We start from the raw sequence: 16,797 nt of genomic DNA, 5'->3' as shown, positions 1-16,797 counted from the left end.
TATCTTCAGGCTCACTTATTCTTTCCTCAGCTGAGTCAATTCTACTGATGAACCCATTAAAGGCATTTTCATTTTTATTATAGTGTTTTTTATTTCTAGTATTTCCTTTGATTCTTCTTAGTTTCCATGTCTCTGCCTGTATTGCTCACCTGCTCTTACATGTTGTTTACTTTTTATATCTTAATGTATTATTCATAGTTTTTAAATATTTTATCTGATAACTCTAAAATTCATGTCACATATGAGTTGAGTCTGATGATTGCTTTACTGGGTGATAGGAACTGAGGTAGATAGGTCTTTAGTGTAAGAATTTATGTTAAACTGGCAAAGATTGTATTTAATGATTATGATAGCATATAGGTACCAGAGTCTTCAAATTTCCCTAGTATCTTTGTTTTTATCTCCACTCCTGGGTTTGGGTTTTCCTGAATACTATTCCTCAGAGACATCTGTTTTTCAGTTCTTTTAGCTGTAATCCAGTGTTACTGCACTGGCGCTGTGTTAGTATCATGGTAAAATATGAGGGAAGGGAAAGAGTTCTAAAATATCCTGATTAAATTTCAGTCCTTTAGTTGGCCAGCGTCTTGGAGGCTGTACCCTTCATGGGCGTTTCTCCACTCCATTTTTTTCTTCTCTTTCCCCTACACTCCTTTTTTGGTTGCCACATTCCCAATCTATTTCCTTGAAGCTCTGATCCATGTGGCCTGTTTTATTTCCCCTTAGGTAAGACAGAAAGGCTGGAAGAGGCTAGGCTGAGAAGAATTCCTTTCCTTCACCTAGGATAAGACTCTGGGAGTTACTTCTCCTGGAAAAAAGGACTTTGTTGTGGATAAGGCCCTGGTCACTCTCTCCCTACTCTTACAGAACCAGGAGAGGATCTTAGACCTTCATTGTGAAAATTTGGTAGAGTTCCTGGAGGTAAAACCCCCAAATGTGTGGGAATTCCCCTAAGACTGTGGCTCCCAGGAGTTTCTCACTATCACTAGTACCTATGCTCAACCTCCAGCCATTCTTCCATGTTTAAATGTTCCTACCAGTTTATGGGTCCAGCTGTTTCTCTTCCTGGTAAGTGAATCGCAGCTGTGTTCTTTTGAATGCACTTATCCCTGCAGTTTGGGTGAAGGTAGTTTGCCCTGTGCCCCCAGTTCTCTTATGGTTCCAAGAAAAAGTATTAATTTTCTATTTGTCTAGTTTTTTCTTGTAAGGATGAGAGTGACTACGGTCTTTACACATCAGATCTAAAACCTGTGTTACTTTTATGTATAAAAAACATCTCTTCTTGTTTCTATCTGTGATCATCTTGACCTTTTCCTAATTTATTTTTGTGCCTTTCATTGTTGCTGAGACTTCCAGAAAACTGTCTAAATACAGTTTAAATGAATCTTTGGTAAGAGGATAATTTTTTTCCCTAAAATGTCAGTGTGATTATCTAAGTTAAACATTAGTATTCGAATGTGAGCCATTCTAGACATGGTTTGATGAAATTAACTGAAGATGAGAACCACCGATAAAGAATTTAATCAAGATTAATACCTTCATTTTAAAAGGTTGATAAGGTGGGTGAGCACATTAATGGTTTCATCCATTAAATCTTTTGGTACTAAGAATTGATGTCCTTGTCTTACCTAAGTAAAGAATTTTTATTCCTTGGCAGAAACAAGGTTATTTATAAATTGAAGTATGGTAGTAATTTTTCTCAGTTGACAAAAGGTGCAATTTTTGCCTCAAGCTCTTGTCTGGTAGCTCATTGTATACTGGGCAGTTTCTAAAGCAGTCAAAGTTTAATAGGGGGAGAGATTAATTATCAGAGAGATTCCTTTCCATTAAAAAATAGATTTACCATTTGAAAACTGGTAAACATTGTTTAAACATATTTAAATATTATTTAAGCATTGTTTAGTACAAATAAATTACCTTGTAAAACACTGTCTATAATACAAATCTTTTTTTGTTAAAATATATGTAATCTTATACATACATATTTCAAAAACTAGGTATAACAAAAATATGGAGCAATTACATGTGATTTTTCCTTTTCTCTTTTTTGCCTGTTTTTATTTTCTGAATCATATATAATGAATAAGTAATGCTTTTGTGACTAGAACATTGTAAACATTAAAACAAAAAGACTAATTCATAAAATTTTAGGGGTTAAATAGAATTTGGGGTTCATTTGTCAAGCCAGTTTCTAATTACTTCAGTTGAAGGAAACAGAAAAACCAATCTTCTTGAATCCTCTTTTTTTCCCATTTCTGCTCATCAAAATAACCATTCTTAAACACCGAGCTCAAATACACGTGTCTTTGACATTTCTGTTATAGCATGTCCCATGTCTCTCACCAACTGTAAAGTTCTTCCAGTATAACGTTGATAATAAGGAGGAGGAAGAAAGGAATACGAATGATGATAGCGTCTGCTTACCATCTGTCAAGTACTTAGCTATGTATCTTACTTATGTTATTTTAATTTATCCTCACAATACCTTCATGACATAAATATTATTCTAATTCTAAAGATGAAAAAAAAGGAAAATCAAACAGCTTAAGAAATTTTAAATTTCCCTTGTCACAACTCACAGAACTCAGGTTTTTACACAGGTTTGTGTTTCTCCAAAACTTGACATATAGTAGGTGCTTGGTAAAGATATTTAATAACTGAGCAATGTAGGGAGTATTCATGACCATATTTTCAGTGCTTATCAGTGGCCTGCTGATCCCTCAATTAATAAACAATCAAAAACCAACTTTGACCACAGCTAGTATTTGAAGTTCAGATTCTCTAACCAAATAGAATTGTTTTCCATTGTGGAAAATGATTACCACTGCTGCCACCTGGCTTCCTCTCTCTCTTCTATATTTTTTAAAAATTTTGTTTGTTTGAAGCATTATCTTTTTTTTTTAAGATACCACCTTCTTGACTATGCCCTTATCTCTTACTTCCCAGCTTAAATTTTATAAGCTAAGTAACAATAACTTCCTTAATTTGTACTTTCATAAAAATTATCACATTGGATAATCCTTTTGGAAACAGATAGAAGAAATATTATTACTCTCATTTTATGGATGACAAGGCTAAATCTCCAAGAGGTTAAGTGATTTACTTAGCCATAAAGCTCTTAAACCAAGAGCTAGGCCTCAAGGGGAGTTCTCTGACTCCAGATCTAGTGTTCTTCCCTCAGGTTAAATGGCTGGATAACACGAAGCCATTCTCTTTGCCATACTTTTAATGACCCACTATAAATTCTCCTCTAGCTTGAGTTCCTACTTCATTCTTACTGGACCTTTTAGACCCCTTAATTTTTTAGTTATTGTTCTAGAGTTTTTAATTGAATGGAACAGAAACTAACTTTGGCTGATTTAAACAAAAAAAGAATTTGCTTAGAGGATATTGCATAGGTCAGAAAATCAAGGAGAAGCATGTTTAGGAACAGGTGGGGGGAAAGAGAGGAGAGCAAAAGCCAAATCATCACCAAAATCATGCTGTAGAACACAGGATACCCCTGGACAGCAGACACCTTTCCTGGTACCTCTGGCCTTGCTGCCCCTTAAAATGGGATGTTTTTATCACAGCCACCATCTCCTACTACTGGACTGGTTTTCTATTGTCCTTGCTTTTGTGTGTCAGTATCTCCTGTTTCAAAGTCTTGAAAGGGTGTCTCTGATTGACTGAATATTGATCATGTGATCACACTCTAGCTTCAGGGGAAGTTGGGAAACCAAATGAGTACTTTTAGCCTCTGTCATGGGAGGTAAGCTCTTCCTCCCCTCAAGATTCATTGAACATATACTTCATCAAACATAACAAGAAGTTGAAATAATTGAAAGTCCCCAAGCATGACCAAAAAAATGACCAAATTCCAATTTAAATTCCAATTTAGTTTTGTATATTCTTTCTTTGGCCTAACTTTCTTAGAGACAAGAAACATTTAATTTACAACCACAATTCAGTTGTTACGCAGCCAATAATTACCCTTGCTCTACAGCATTCTGAAGGATCTAAACTTGTCATATGTTTCATTCATCTTCTAAGAAATTCCTTTTTCAACATTAACCTCTAATATTTCTTTCAAATGACTAAGTTTCATCAGAACCTAACAGCATGAATTTACAAAATACTTTCAAAGCATAAAAACTATATTTGGCATCTTTCCATGTCTTGAGATTTTAAGATATGTCGGATATATATTATTATTTTACTTTAAGAAATCCAAATATTTCTTTTATAAGCAATATGTTTCTGAGTATGAATAATCCTTTCCTCTGCAGTATTTTTGAGCGGTGGCTCCGAAAGCACCGACCTCTTCAAGAAGTTTATCCAGAAGCCAATGCACCCATTGGACATAACCGGGAATCCTACATGGTTCCTTTTATACCTCTCTATAGAAATGGTGATTTCTTTATTTCATCCAGAGACCTGGGCTATGACTATAGCTACCTACAAGATTCAGGTAAAGTTCAATTTTTTTTTCAGATGAATTGCTGAACAAAGTGTTTGAGAGAATATAAAACCATATGTTTTCACAATGCCATCACCAAATCCTTTAAATTAGGAAAGTGCATTGCAATACTTATCAGTAATTTATTACATGAACCAAGTTTCAGAATCTTTAAATTCATATTCATTCTGCTTAATATATATCTTGTATATGAAAACCATGGAAACAGTACTAGAGTAAAAATCAGAAAAAAAAATGGGTTTGAGACATAACTCTATTTGCTGACTATCGTGTGACCCTGGAAAATTTTTCTTCAATTCCCTGAATCTCAGTTTCTTGAATTCTGAAATTTGAAATCAGAATACCTTAAAGGGATATTGTGATAATTAAATGAATGTGTTGTGTTAAAGAGCAATGTGGCACAGATAACATCTAGCAGTTCAGAATCCTCTTTGAGAACTTCTTGCCAGATTACCAAGAAAAACTGTGGACATTTTGATTTTAAGCCCAAATAGCAATAAAAACTATAAGTATTATAATAATAATTGCTATGACTGTAATTAAGGTAGTGATATAAAAATCTAGAATTGTACCTAGATCTGAGTTTTAAGTAATCTGAGTAGAACTATCAGTAACTTCTTGATAAATGAACAGACAATAATGTCTTCCCTTAACTCGAGAGTCTGTTACATGTAAATTCCATACATGCATCATTAATCAACTGTATATTAACTGCTATTATTTCTAGAAAGAGATGAGGACACTGATAAGAGAATTTAAATGACTTTCACAACATTGAACACTAATATGTGGAAGAGTCAGATTTCAACAGTAGGAGGGCCTCCCCAAGTGCACTACACTAAGCTTGTAACACTGAAGGTCAACACCCAAAACAGTAAAATGACATATAGCTTGGAATAAGAAGTATTCAACAAGCATTGAAGTTTCATTATTTTCATTGATAATTCTTGAAAACATAAACAGATAAGTAAAACAAAATGAACAAATGAATGACATTTACCAACTTCCCACTTCACATGCTAGACTTTAGTGATACATAAATGACTGACATAATTCTAGACCTCAAAGAGTTCTAAATTCAGTGTGGAAGTCAGAAAATTGTGCAAGACAGTATGAAACATAAGGCTGTGGTAAGTGTAGTAAAAGAGTCATAAATTTCATAGAGGAGAAAGCAAAGACTTCTGAATAGTTCATTCTGAATAGAAAGACCAGACTTTGAAGGATGAGCAGGTAGGTGACAGATAGAAAAGGGCAGAGAAGATCCTAAACTAAAAGAATAACAAGAAAAATAGAGGCGAAAGTGACAGTGTATTTATTGAATGCTAGTCTCCTATTTGAGTAGTATGAGCAATGGAAAAATTCATTGAGGAGATAAATTTAATCCTTTCATAATAGCTAAGACATATTGAGTATTTTTTATGTGCTAGGAATTCTTCTAGGTATGTCGTGTTCATTATTTCCTTAAATCTTCACTTCTACCATATGAAGTAGGTACTATTATTTCCTCTTCCTTCTCATAGATGAGAAAACAGAGGCTTAAAGAATATAAGGAACTTGTCCTAGGACATCTAGCTAGTATGTGGCATAGCAGAACTATGATGTAGGGCCAATAAGAGAAGCTGCATTTTATAGACCTTTCCCTGCCTTTTGGAGGACCACTAATTGAACAGATTTCAGTTTGATTGATCTGTTTTGCTTTATATGAAGAGCCAATGGAGAAAATATTAAAATGGCTGAAAAAAGAGATTAGTTCTTTGAAAACCTTAAAATCACTGAGAACAAGATTTTGCAAAGAGTAGAGGTGTAGTAAGGGAAGGGGCTTCCTGTGAGTCAAAAGAGGGACAGTCTCAAGTAATACTTTTTCCCTTCCTTGTGTAAATAAATATCTACAGTACATAAAGAAAGCAGCATATTGATTATGGTCTTTCAAAGATTCACTACTTAGGATTTTATGATTTCCATTCCAGACCATGCCAGATTTTCCATTGGCTCATGCTTTATAATATACTGTTCTCTTTCGCTAAATTCTGAGCCTATTTTCTCATTTGTCAAACTCTCAGATATCAAATCATTTTATACATATACATAGTCATTTACAATCATTTCTTTATTAGAGTTACATGAAAAGTTTTCTAAGGATAAATCTTTCCCCTCTCCACCTTGGTTATGAGCCCTACAAGATCAGAATTGCTATCTTGCAAGCTTTTCCAACCTAAGTACCAACTGCTATCTGGTATAGTATGAATCAGTTTGAATGCAAGATATTTATTTTAAAGGGCGGTAACTCTTAACCAGTAAAGAAAAGCTTGCTTAAAAAAATGTTACCCCTCTTAATACCCATGTCATTTTTAGATACGTATTTTCTATCACGCTAGGTATTTTCTAGGTGGCTTGCTTGCTTTATTTATTTAGTTAGTTAGTAAGTGATTTAATTTATTTATTTATTATTTCAACATACGTATGTTTAATACCTATGTTGAAGAGGCATTGTCTTAGATATTATGGATACAGCATCAAGCAACAAAGCCTTTGTCTTCACAAAGCTTACATCCTAATTTCAGAGAAAGACTTTAAACAATACTTATCTAATGACTCATTTATTTAGATTTGTGCCTATCTTTAGGGGTCAATGAAGTGACATTTCAGAGGATATCAGTAGGTATGACAGGAAGAATTAATTGATTGATAAAAGGCTCTCGATTATAGATTTTGGCCATATTGTTAGAATAATGGAAGACGTTAATGGATTTTAAACAGATCACAGTCAAATTTAAATTTTTGAAAGATTATTGATTTGTAGCATGTAAGAAGTTTTTGTAGCAATGGCAGAGCATATTTAGGGAGGCAGTGAAAACACTATTATAAGTGTCCAAGGGAAACATGAAGGCGGTTTTAACTGCAGCAGTGGTGGTAGGAAAGGAGGAGGAAAGCACAAAAGAATATGATGTTATTCAAAAAATAAAATCTATAGAACTTGGAAAATAATTTTTATAGTAGGTGAGAAAGAAAATAATTTTTATCGTAGGTGAGGAAGAAAGAAGAAAATAATTTTTATGGTAGGATGCTTTTAAGCATTCTGGCCTGTGACAATAATGAATGGTGGTACAATTCAGAGAGAGTAACAATAGGAGCGGGGCCAGACATAGAGGGAATATCATGGTTTCCTTCGTTACATAATGAAATGTAAATGGGGTGATATGAGACATCAGGGTAAATATGTCTCTGGGGCAGTTGAATAGCCTTGAAACTCAGAAGAGATTTTTCCCTGCAGACACTAATGTACGAGACAGCAACATATAAATTGTTATCTCTGCTAATTTTCACAAGCCTATGTAGTAATGATTTCTATTCTGTTTTATAGGTAAGTAAATTGAGAACAGAAAGATAAAGTGACTAATAAAAGTCACAAAACTAGTAAGTGGCAAATACAAAATCCCAAACTAATTCTTTGTCCATTACCCCTTGGAAGAGAGGGTTCTCTTTAGTCCCCATGTGTCTTGTATATATATGTTCCACCTTATTGTTCCTTCCATAGTGTCAAATGGGTCCTTTTTACTGAAATGGAACAAAAACCATTAGAAGAATAAAGGGGGAGGAGACTCAAAAAGTCACGTTAGGGCTTAAAGGTTTTTATTATTTATTTTGAATTAAACTTTTTAAAAAATTAAATAAAGTAAATCATATTTATTATGTAACCTCTATGTACTATGCATTTTGTTAAACATTTTAAATGTTTAACAAAATGGAAGTGACTAATAGTGATATAAGCTGGGCATTTATAGTCCCATTTTCAAGATAATTTTAAAATATATTAAAAGCAATAACTTTTATGTTTGATGAAAAAAAATTATTACATTTTTAAATTTCTTTTTAATTTTAGTTTTATTGGCTTTCATTGTTTAGATTTAAATTAAGCTCAACTTTTATCTTCTTTGAGTGAATACTGGGCTTTAATATAAAATAAGTTTTTAACAAATTCTTCCAATTGAAAAAGTAATATTTATGTTTTAATTGTTCTGAGCATTATTGAGTTTATGGTGAAAATGAGACTCTCATTTTACGTTTTACTTAAGTGTTGCTACCCATTCCTTCCATGGTATTTTGTTAAATAAATATTCCTTTTCTCCTCAGTTTGTGGATTTCTTTTTTTATTGTATATAAAGTTTACATATAATTTTAACTCCAGAATATCCTAAGGTACTTAACTCTATCTTTTATCATAGTAGGTACATAATTAACTTAAAATAATTAAGCAAAGAAATGAGATTAGATAAAAGGGGATTTATTGGTTTATAAAATTCAAGAAACAGGATGTGTATTCAAGCTGTGGAAAAGGCAGAAATGCAGTTGAGACTGAGACAGTGAGAACCCGGTAACTAAATCACCCTAAAGACAGGATGCCTCCCTCCTCCTCCCCCTCTTACACCTCCTCCCTCTCCCCTTCCTTTTCCCTCTTTTCTGACTCTTGTCTCTACTTGGAGTATGTTGACTTCATCCTATCTTTCACAGAAGTAAAGTATCATCAGCTCCTGAGCTACTTGACTCTCAGTTCCAGCACAGTGTATTAATCAACTATAGCCAAGGAAAGTAATCATTATGGTTCTAGTTTTTGCATCAAAAAGTGTGGGAAGGTAGAGATGGAGGGCAGATCTAGGTTCAAATAGCCAAGGCTTAAGTAAGTTAATTCATTACTCAAATAACAGTCTTGGTATGTTGTCAGATATAAACTTCAAAATTTCAGGGACCTGAGCAGCTCCTTTCTTATAGTCCAATAAGACCTAGGATTTAACCTGAACCACATGGTCCATGATGGCTCCCCAAGAAACTAACCACATTCTGCCTAAGGAAAAAGGAAAAGACACACCCTTTAATGGGATTGCCCAAAAGTGGCATATATTACTTTTGCTCAAGACTTGTCACGCAGCCATAAATTGCAGTAATGTTAAGCCATATATGCACTCTCTTGCCACTGTATTACAAAATGGATATAGAATATGATAGAGTAGCTTATAAATAATGGGTACTTTAAAATCAAGCAGAATACAATAAATTTTTAACTTCGAGGAAAAAAATGTAAGAAAGGAAATGAAATGATAGCATAATATTTGGTTCAACTGTGAATAATATCTAAATAGTAAAAATAATGAAAATTCTAGATGTGGAATTGACCCCAAATCATATTATTATACTGAAAACATGGAAGGAAGAAAAGAGAAGTTGTAAAAGGGCTAAAATCATTATTTATATTTGAGGAACTTCAGAGATAAACTTGATAAATTAAGAGACAATAACATTCGCCTATTATTTACAAATATGGAGGCAAATATCAGCATGAATAGCTAAAAGAGTTACAGTAGCTGACCTGAGGACAGGCACTGTACAATTTATAGATCAGATACTATCTACAAACTTTAAAACATCCCCAAAATGTGGTATTGTTTTTCTATTTTCCCAATGAAGAAATTGAGGCTCAGAAAGGTTAGGTGTAACTTTGCCAAGCTCTCATAGCTAGTAAGTTGCAGAGAAGGCATTCAAAACCTAAGCCTGATGATGCTGTTGGTGGTGGTGGTGATGATGATGATGGTAATAAAAACATTGGGATGTCTTTCTGTTTTAGAACCGGACTTTTTTCAAGATTACATTAAGCCCTACTTAGAACAAGCAAGTCGGATCTGGCCATGGCTCATTGGGGCAGCTGTTGTGGGGTCTATCCTCACTGCTGTGCTGGGAGGGCTTACTATCCTGTTACGTCGTCATCGTCATCGCAAGAGAAAGCAGCTCTCTGAAGAAAAACAGCCACTCCTCATGGAAAAGGAGGATTACCACAGCTTGTTGGATCAGAGCCATTTATAAAAGGCTTAAGCAATTGAGTAGAGCCAAAAAGCCTGACTTCACTCTAACTCGAATGATGTTCAAGTCTCCAAAAGATGTCCCAACAGAAATCCCTAGTATTTGCCTATAAAGGCCATTATTAGAACTGTAATCTAATGCAAAGTATACCCCACTTCTAACTCAGGTAAAATACGCCTGTGCTTGCCTTGCTATTTTTTTAATCATCTCTTTGGCAGTTTTCCTCAAGCCAATATTTCCAAGGAAATGATGCCGGTTGGTACAGAGTACTTGCTACTTGTATTTGAATAAAAATGATAAAATGTAGAAATATGTGACTTTTTCTTTTTGATTATTTAACATTTCTTTATAACCTTTCTTTGATTTTAGTAAAATAGTAAAAACAAATTTAAACTAATTGACTCCTTTGACCTTGATAAATACATTTTAATTTTTCTCAGAAAGCATAATAAATTTTACATTCCTGCTCCAAAATGTGTTATAAACATCAAGTATAAAACAACCTTCGGCTCTTTCATGCTGTAGTCTTGAGTACACTTCTGAAGGTCACTGAAAACACGGGCCTGCCCCTACAGAAAATCTGGCTAAATGCCTGTCTCAATACCTGCTCATTAAACATGTTGACAATCATAATAATAATCCTATTAAGAGCTTTTATTTTATCTTCTAAGAAGAATTTCATTTTATTAGAGAATGTTTAAAATGCTACAAAACATTTAAAGGTTGAGAACAATTATGTGAATATCAGCCTGTCTGCAGTTCTACTAAAATAACATTTCCATTTTTCTTGGCTATTAAGACCTTAAATTACTATGTCAAAATAATCCTGCTACTTGAATTTCTGGGTCCAGTTGAATTTCTAAAAATAGCCCAATTGATATTACATTTGTATTGTAGCTATATATAGCATAAAAGACTAAGACCGGTGGGTGGAAGTTATTGGGGTCCAATAAAAGGAAAAACTATGTAATACTCTGAGCTTTCCAAAACCAAAATTGACATCCTTAGAAAATAATAAGTGGTTGCCACTGTAATTCTTCACATATAGGTTGGATGGCTAATTCACCTGGAAGTCTATAAAGAGAATTTAAGTATTGAGTCTATAGTAATCTTTATTTAAATTGGCTCAGGACTGTTAACTACTCCCTATTCCGGAGCAACACTAAGCATGCTGTATAAAAAGGCCCTGTGATTCTGCCACAGTATTCAAGGCGTTTCACTGGATTCCACCTTCCACCCTCTCATCCAAACTCATTTGCTCTGTCTTGACATCCTCAGCCTTTTCAGTTCCATTTTATATTTCTGCTCAGCATCTTCAAATACGTACTTCAGTTTGACTGCTTGACATACTTCCAGCATCATCTCTGAACACGTTCTCTCACTCTCAATGCCATGCTTTGAAGACAGACTCACACAATTCCTGTTCCTGGAACCTGCCTGGGTCTGGCGCCTGGACCTCTACATCCCTGAGGGAGAATTAAAGAAAAGGCCCACTGACCTAAATGGTACCTTTCAACTAAAATAGTCTACATTTCCTGAAAGGTCTGAAGTGTAGTGTTCAGATTATTTTTAAAAAAACGCATTTAAAAGGGAATTGACTTTAAAAAAAAATTGAGCTGCGGAAAATGCCTTTGTCTAGAAAAGACTGACCTAAATTCAAGGTCACATAGTTTTAGATGGTCACATTTCATTTAGTCCCAGTTTGGATTTCAAAAAAAAAGCACAAAATCATCCTAGTATACAAATTGGTCCTATGATTTTGGCTAATTATCATGTAGAATAAATAAAAATTTACAATTATTGCTGAAATAATGTCAGACTCCCAGAAATTACAATTAATAAACTCAGTTATAAAGCAATATTCCTCTTCTAACTCTTGATAGTCGTCAGATTTATTTGTTAGCTTGTCTAATTTCTGATCCCTAGTGGAGAAAAGTCAGGCAAGGGATAGGGAGCAGCACGCTTGACACAGGGGGTTCTGTGGGACTAGAGGGCAAATACGGGGAATTATAAGCCTCAACATAGTGCATAACCAGGAAAAAAGTTTTAAATAAATTAGCAATGGCATCTGAGAAGTGGATTCAATTTAGTTGGGAATTGGAAATAATAAAACTGAGAACAAGGAGTAGAAAAAGGAATCTGGATAACGGTATGTAGAAGATTCTAGAGAAGCAGTAACAGTGACTGTGATCGCTTTTACTCTGATCTCAGAACACAAAACAATTACTTAGCTTGGTTTGATTTGAAGGCAAAATTTTAATCTAGAAGGTATTTTAATCATTTTTTACAAAGCATCTTGAATAAAAGCCCCAAAGAATTTTCACTGTCACTGACAGAGATCTATATAAAGTCTTTTTTTTTTTCTTTATCACAAGGCAATTCCCATATATCAATGCACTTCAATAGAGAATATTGCTTTGTCTCTCCAGAGACTCAAGGTAACTACTTGTGTAGCAGTAACACCTGTGATAAAACCACCACTACATAGATTCCGTGGTTTTCTCAATAAGGTACCAAAATTACATGACTGATATTTCAAGACACCTAGCAGTTTTATTAAATTCTAATCAGCATTTAATTCTGTCGCATTGTTTTATAGTAAAGGCTTTATAAATTGATCTTTCTTTGGTTCTGTTCTTTTTCTAATGCTATAAGTCACATTTTGTTATAGAGGAAAAACATAAGTTGCTGCCACTTTTTCTGTTCCTCTGTGTTACATATATATTTAGTACCCAACCTTTCCAACAAGTCAAATATGTAATTCTCTATCTGTATAAATAAATATGCAATGGGTACAAGTCATTTCAGCCAGTATTTCTAGCAGGCTGATTATAAATGTTTTAAAATAGCCCTTTCCTTATTTATATGGGCTTTGATTTGTAGAAACCGTTTTGTCACCATAAAAAGGGCTTCATTGAAGCCACCTATTGTAAGTCTGTGCTATTTTGGAGAGCATGTCAGTAGCACAAAGTTCCATTCCCCTTCTGATTAGACTCCTCTGAAAGCTGGTGAAATGTAAGTAAAAAAAGTTGTTTTTTTTTGTTTTTGTTTTTTTACTTCGTGTTGCTTAGTTTTGAAAGCATTTGCTAGTTCATACAATACAATGAAAATAAAATTGCTAATGGCAACCACTGGAGGTTTTAAGGGCTTTCGAATTATTCAGCTGTTTGTATTAGAATAGTTTAGGTATCTTCTTTTAAATAAAGTCATTAAAATTCTATATAGCCCATGTTTATCTATTTTATGAGTTCTTTTCTTAATTGTAATGTAAGAAATTGTTCTTATAACTTCATGTTAATCCACAAATTCGTTTGTTTCACAATCATAATCATGCAGATTTCTAATTCCTTACTCAAAGATAAATTACAAAGACGTTACAATTCAGTGAGTGGTTATGATTTTTCCGATAACTGTTAAGTATTAATTTCATCTTCATGTTATCAATATAATAAGCATTTGCGTATTCAAATTGTACCTTGCCCACGTTTCCATGTCTTTTCAGTAGTTTAGGTAATTTAGCTGGAATTTGGATTCAGTTCTTACTAGATGATTCAAAATTATAAATTTCATTATTATTATTCAAATATGTTGATATATGACTTACCAGTTCCTCACTACTAGACATTCAGGTTTTGTCTAGCTTTTAAATTATGTTTAGTATTATAAAGAATATCTTGGTACACATGGCATCTGATTCTCAAATTATTTTCCAGTAGTATCACTCTGGGTCAAAGAAAATGAATAATTTTATGGCTTTTCTAATGAATTACCTGGGTGCTTTTGAAAAGGGTTGCATGGATTTAAAAATGCAAAGAGGAGTCTAAAAAATAAGAAATCAAAAAGACTGAGGAAGGAAATGAAAAGATGAAGTTATAAGAAGAAAAAAGTGTTGCAATTCTGTTTGAGAAGATCTGAAAACCCTAGTTGGAACCTGAAGTATTGCTTCGTTTCATAAAGATATGTGTCAAATTATAACATTTATTTAATGGGTACTTTCTCTCACTAACATAGAAGTCATCTTAGAAAGCCAGGGAATAACATACTTGTAAATTGGTCCTAAAATATTTTCAGAAATGTGTATGTCTTGGCTAGGTAGAAAGGTTATGTGCCTCAAGAATCATGCAGGAATAAAACAGCAAAACCAGAAATTCAGCCTTGGAGGAATAAGTACAGGACATCAAAATAGTCTAAATCAAAGGAGAGACAGGTCCAGCTATTAGAATAGACAAGAGATCATGTAACAGGGTTTGGGAAGGCCAGGAACATTCTGAAAACTAAGCCCCAAGACAGATTTGAATACTGCTTTTATCACTTTTTGAACAAATACTACACTCTGCCTGGGATTAAGTCTTTCTTATCAGAACATGTCATTTTTAAACACTTGCCAGAGTAATTGTAAAGAATAGATATGTTTGCATGAGTGTGTGTGTGTGTGTGTGTGTGTGTGTGTGGCGGTGGGGGGGGGACAGAAAGAAAAAGAATACAGAAAAAAACTAATTTTTTTTTCACTTTTCCCAAATATCAAAGAAAATTTTGTTGCTGAATGTATTATATTTTTATTGTCACTATAGTAAATTACCACAGACATAGTGGCATAAATAATATGAATGTATCATGTAATTCAATAAACCAAAAGTCCAATAATGGTCTCATTGGGTTAAAATCACAGTGGCATTAAGGCTGTGTTTTTTGTGGAAACTCTAGAAAAGTTAATTTACTTACTTTTTCTAGCTTCTAGAGGTCATCTATACCAGGTCGTCAAATAACATCAGTTCATTCAACGGCGTTCTGTTATACCGATGAGGAAAAAAAATCAACTACCAGGCAGGCCACTGTTCATGTGGAGTTTGCGCATTCTTCCCACACCTACGTGGGTTTTCTTGACATCCTCTGGGTTCCTCCCACATCCCAAAGATGTGCATATGAGCCGAAATGGCCTGTATAAATTGCCCCAGTCTGAGTGCATATGGGTGCAAGTGAGTGCGCCCTGCAACGAAGGGCGTCCCGCCCAGGGCGTGTTCCGCCTTGCGTCCTGAGCTCCCGGGATAGGTTCTGGCCACCCACGTGACCGGGAACTGGGATAAGTGGATTGGAAAGTAATTACCTTACTTGTTTTAATAAATCTTTAATAATAGCTCACATTTATTTCAATATCTAATATTAGAAGTGTTTGAGGGTCTTTATTTAAAAATTTGGCATGTTTTGGTGACGAATAATATGCCAAACGAGCTTAACTCATGTTTCTATCAATTAGCCTAGGCTAACCTAAAATGGTTTTGGTACCTGATGTTTTTCTTAAAGCCACAATTACCAAGAATCTATCAAAAATGTTAAGTGAGGACTTAGTGTATATTTGCTGTCCTGAGGCCTCCCTCCATATCCAAAACCAGATGCGTTGTATTACTCTAATCATGCTTTTGTGGTAACATCTCTCCCTGACCGATTACTGCCAGGAAAATGATCCGCTTTTAAACATCCGTGGGATTAGTTTGGGCCTACCTGGTACTCCTGGTACTCTCAAAGACCTTACCTCTAATCGTGTCTGAAAAGCCCCTTTGCCATGTAAGAAAATATATTCATAGGTTCTGGGGATTAGGACAGAAACTTTTTTTTTTTTTTTTTGAGGAGGGAACTTATTCTGCCTACAATATGGACTTAAAAACTAACAAGGAAATTTGTCCAGGTGATAAATTGCTCATCATGTGAAGTTAATATGGCACAAACTGATATTAGGTACATTAAAGATATGCAAAAACCTTTAACATATGTGGAATCCGTGGTCAGACTTTATGAATTTGATTCCTGATTCAATTTCTCATTAGCTGTATGACCTTGTATAAATTATTTTATCTCTTTTCCTCTTTTTGGTGTAGCTTATTGTCAAATGTATGCGATTATGTGTGTGTGTGTGTGTGTGTGTGTGTGTGTGTGTGTGTGTGTGATAGCATCAAGAAAAGTTCAAAGAAGAAATGGCATTTAAGCCAGTCTTTCTGGTTATTCAGATGACTAGTGTGTCTTCAATTGAGGTATGAAGGCAAGACAGAAAAAGGAGTGTCTGAGAATTTTGAGTTTGTTTCCTTTGGTAAAAACAGAGCTTTTCCAGCAAAGCAAAAGAAAACCCTGTTTTCCTGCTCCTCAAATGGCTTTAGGTTACTGGGGTGAGAAGTTTCTGTGAAACTTTTCATTGAAATGCATCCTTAGTTGATGCCTAAAAGAATTTTGAGTGTGGCCATTGACATTAAGCAAAAAAGAAGGCCACGAGTTGTACATATTAAAGTGAGTTGTACATATTGAGGTTTTTTATAAAAAATATTTTCCAATATATATGGCAAAATTATTTCTATTTATAATGTGAGTAGTTTTGAATTTAGTCCTACTCTACATTTCGGGCAGTGCATTAACAAACTGATGGTGTATTTACAGTTGGGATGCAGGCCATGGGAAGAGAAAAGGACAGATGCGAGACATTTCAAAAAGGAAAAATTCAGAGT

The 16,797-nt window shown here is 34.3% G+C and overlaps 1 protein-coding gene across 1 annotated transcript in view; it reads left to right on the top strand.

Moving 5' to 3' along the window:
• TYR (tyrosinase) overlaps window positions 1-10,647 on the top strand; it is an 82,806-nt gene extending 72,159 nt beyond the window's left edge. The window contains exons 4-5 of the mRNA XM_016153166.2: window positions 4,266-4,447; window positions 10,074-10,647. Coding sequence (XP_016008652.2) covers window positions 4,266-4,447; window positions 10,074-10,309 — 418 coding nt within the window. The 3' untranslated portion in view covers window positions 10,310-10,647. The remainder of the gene's footprint in view (window positions 1-4,265; window positions 4,448-10,073) is intronic.
• The last annotated feature ends 6,150 nt before the right edge of the window (window positions 10,648-16,797 follow it).

The sequence above is a fragment of the Rousettus aegyptiacus genome, unplaced genomic scaffold (assembly GCF_014176215.1).
Source record: "Rousettus aegyptiacus isolate mRouAeg1 unplaced genomic scaffold, mRouAeg1.p scaffold_m13_p_5, whole genome shotgun sequence".
Lineage (NCBI taxonomy): Eukaryota > Metazoa > Chordata > Mammalia > Chiroptera > Pteropodidae > Rousettus > Rousettus aegyptiacus.
This window is presented reverse-complemented; position numbering and strand designations above follow the sequence as displayed.